The 4052-nt window shown below is 35.3% G+C and overlaps 1 protein-coding gene across 2 annotated transcripts in view; it reads left to right on the plus strand.

Annotated features, from left to right (window-relative positions):
• Positions 1-3618, plus strand: part of ube2h (ubiquitin-conjugating enzyme E2H (UBC8 homolog, yeast)) — a 40106-nt gene extending 36488 nt beyond the window's left edge. For both annotated transcript variants that reach the window (XM_035520700.1, XM_035520695.1), the window contains one exon: positions 1880-3618. In XM_035520700.1, coding sequence (XP_035376593.1) covers positions 1880-2004 — 125 coding nt within the window. In that variant the 3' untranslated portion in view covers positions 2005-3618. The remainder of the gene's footprint in view (positions 1-1879) is intronic.
• Positions 3619-4052: the final 434 nt, after the last annotated feature.

Here is a 4052-nt window from a genome sequence, read left to right on the forward strand (position 1 = left end):
TTTAGCAATTTGTTGTCTGATTCACATGCCTGGGCCCAAAGACCAATATGTGCTTGGACCAATCAGTCCTACAGACATTAAATTTTGTGAATAGGTTGCAGTCCCTCCCGCTATGCAGGCACATGATGCCAGCTTGATTGGACAATATGTGGCACTATATTGCACTCAAATGCATTTCAGTCCATAACTACTGATATTTACTGCACCACCCTGTGTTTTGAATTGTAGTTAAGTTTATGAATATTCCTTTTTTTTTATTTTATTTATTTTTTTATTTTTATTTTTATGGTTCTCAGGCCTCGAATGTTATAATTGGAAAAGGCCTAAGAATATGAAAATTCATTAAACAAAGATTTTAAAAAAATCTTTAGGAAAAGAAGTTTAGAGCTGACAGCTGACATGTCTTGACAGAGTACTTTTAGGTCTACCTTGAAAGGCTTAAAAGCTATTTCAAGATCATAGAGGAAGATCAACTATAAATTTACTATTGTTCTTTCACAAGCAGTATTGATTATAGTAAACTGTTTGTATGACCGATTTGATGTACATGACTGCATTAGTACTGAAAAAGCCACAGTGTTGAGAGACAACATCGCGAACTGTAACTGATGTTAATGGGTAAGTATTTAAAACTTGCAGGTTAGTTGTGCATTTCTTTTTCAGATGTCATTCTGCTTTCAAAATTTCAGCAGGTATGAAAAAAGCACATTACCTATTCCTATCCATTAAAAAGCCACACAATAGATGCATCTTAGAGCAGTAGTCCTCATCATAAATCACCAGCCACATATGTTAGCTGATATTTCAGTTTCAGAACAGGCATATGATAAAGTTAATTTGTGGATACTGTTTTTCTTGCATTTCTTTTGTGGGTTCTCCCTAGGGTTGTTTATTCTTTCTGTTTGTGTACATTTTGTATATTCACAATTCTAGCAGCCAATAAATAGATGTTATTAAAAATAACTGGTGTTTAGTCTCCTGAAAAAGACCATGATGGAGTTGTTTTATTTTTATTATTATTATTATTATTATTATTATTATCATTATTTGGAAGGTTTGGGGTTTTATGAGATGATTGATTATGGATTGCAGCAGATTAACAGCACAAAAGATGTCCAAAACTCAATAGAGGTTGTACAGGTTGCTTCAGAAAATCTGGACTTTTGATGGAATTATTTTGTTTCAAAGACTGTCAGACTGTTATATAAATCAAAAACCTTTGATGTAGATTTAGTAAAGGTTGTTAAGTGCATCAGTAACTTAATTTGAAAATGTATAGTGCTACATATGATTGTTATATTTAGGTATTTGTATCAGTGTTGTAATGCATCAAGGAAACAAATTTGCCTGGTAAAGGGAAACAGGTTCTGATGAGAAACAGTGTCTTTTGTTGTTGGTTTCCCTCTCTTAAAAGGTGTCATGTTATTGCCCATTTCAAGTATCCTCTCTAATGCTGCCACTTATTGCAACTGCAGGTATATGATACAGTGGAGATTTGAACAACCTGATATAGTTCTGATGTATATAGAAAATTGGTGACTAGCAAAAGGTCTTGGTTATCTGGGCAAATCCTGCAGTATGACTAGTCTTTAAAGTTTAAAGTTCTGCTGTAATAAGTGTGATGCAATAAAGGCCCTAAAATGTTTCATTTGATTTCATTTGTAAATATTAAAGGGTACATCCAAAACCTAGTCCAGCAATTTATATTATTGTTACAAGTAGATTTATTTTTCGGACACGTAAGACGTGGCCCAATGGACCTGATTTATCTTTAGTTTAATCCTTAAAATGATAGTGTTTTACAATGCCCTTTTCTTTAGTGAATCTTTAAAATGTTAATTTTTATTTTACAGTGTCTTTACTCTCTTTTTATATGCAGAATACATTCAGAAATATGCAACAGAGGAGGCTCTGAAGGAGCAAGAAGAAGGTGCAGGGGACTCTTCATCAGAAAGCTCCATGTCTGATTTCTCAGAAGATGAGGCACAGGATATGGAATTGTAGTGGAATACAAACACACCTCTTCTTTATTGCAGAGACTATATAATTTCCTAAACATGAGAAGCAGACTATAATATTCATATTTAAACGAGGCAATTTTATTATTATTATTATTATTATTATTATTATTATTATTATTATTACTAAATCTGGATTTTTATGTCTATCTAGCATTGATAATGAATACATCACCATCTTTAGGTGTTCTTTCTCTATTTCTTTGAGTCCTCTCTCTCTCTCTCTTCTCCCAGTTTTACCACCCTAGCTCATAGTGTTCCCCTTACATTCCGTGTTGGTCTACCTAGAGTACATATCACTACTGAATGTTATATTACCATACATGCCCCCCCCACCACTCCACCCCACCCCACCCACCCACCCAATTGACTAGACTATTAGAGTCAATTGTCCATGAGGATAAAAGTCATACTTTTTCAGTTTTGAGACATTAGTCACTTTCCAGAATTTCAATTTGAATGGTCCATTATGGGTTGTAGCATTAAATTCAAATGCAGCCAATTTCCATCTCCAGCATTGTGACAGCAAATATATATTTTCCAAACCACTTACATAGGTTCAACTATGCTTGAAAGCACAAGCACAAACTCTGATACTGAGTAAAACACAAATGGATGTGCTAATTAGATAAAAAAGATGTGAATTTTCATCTTCATTGAGTTGTCCTGTTGAAAATGCTTGTGATTTTTATAGAGTCTAAATGTTAATTAGGGGATCAGATCAATGATTGTAAAAATTCCATTTCTTCTGAACAAGTGGGAATCCTTAAGGTCAAGGCCTACACTCATGGTCCAGGATGCTTAAAGGCAGTACTACCAAAGTTACAATGATAGTCTTGCTTAAAGCTCAGTCCTTAAGCCCAGATCTATGGCTACAGTGTTTCTTCAGTTGCACTAGGTAAATTGGACAGGGTGTGTTGAGCTATGTGTGGTTTGAGATCACACACCCTTTGTCACCTGTTTTTTGTTTCCTGACAAGAATTTTAATTGCTCCCTTGGTATAGCCTATATTGTCAGTCATAAAAAAAAACCAACCTAAAATCTAAGAGGGAACTTCCTGTTGTTTTATTAATTTTTCCCCAAATTCACTTTTAGTTTTCTCTATAGCTGTGTTTGGATAGAACAAAAGAGCTGCCAAACTTGTTTTCCATCTCTCATTTGAGTCTTACTTTCTGCATGCCTTAAAACAAGTGAAATTGTGGACATGCCCCAAGATCTCAGTCTGCCATGTCAAGTATGTGAAGCTTCATTTAGTCGCAGACTCAATTAAAAATTTCTTTAGTCTTTGCCAGGGGTGGGGTTCCTCCCCAAGTAAGCAATTTGCACTCTTGCAGGATAGACTTTGACTCAGTTTATTAAGGACTGTAGTATTTTAACGGGTCTGCACCCTGGTACATGGGCTGGCTGTAGTACATGGGCTGCATGGATCTCACACTGTAAAACTGATTAGTACACTTAATGCGTACACTTAATCAGAAAAAGTAGTGGTGCAGTTTGTCCACAAAAATGGGGTATTGTCCACCTTTGTACTTTGCTCTAGGTTCAAGTCTCATTTGACCACATTATATACAGAAATAAACTCTTGTATAGTGCGTTCCCACTAGTTTGAATTTGTTAACTTAAACATGGTATAATTTGTACAAAGCATGGTTGATAATATTCACTGCCTATCTCACTCTTAGTAATTAGGACCTCTTAAAAAATGACTGGGCAGCATAAACTGTTCTCAGCAGATAGTGATTTTTTTTTTCCTTGCCATCACACAAACTATATATGTATTAACCAGTTACCACATGCTGCGACTTATCCTGATGGTGAAATTTCTCAGGACAAACATGAAACCATTTATAAAGAAGCACAGAACTTAATAATCTGGAGTAAGAGTAAAACAGCCTGTTTTATTATTATGCCATGAAAATAATATTTTACTGCCCTTCCCTCACACACACACACTCTCTCTCTCTCTCTCTCTCTCTCTCTCTCTCTCTCTCTCTCTCTCTCTCTCTCTCTCTCTCTCTCTCTCTCTCTCTCTCT

Source organism: Electrophorus electricus, chromosome 2, assembly GCF_013358815.1.
Source record: "Electrophorus electricus isolate fEleEle1 chromosome 2, fEleEle1.pri, whole genome shotgun sequence".
In the NCBI taxonomy this organism is placed as follows: domain Eukaryota; kingdom Metazoa; phylum Chordata; class Actinopteri; order Gymnotiformes; family Gymnotidae; genus Electrophorus; species Electrophorus electricus.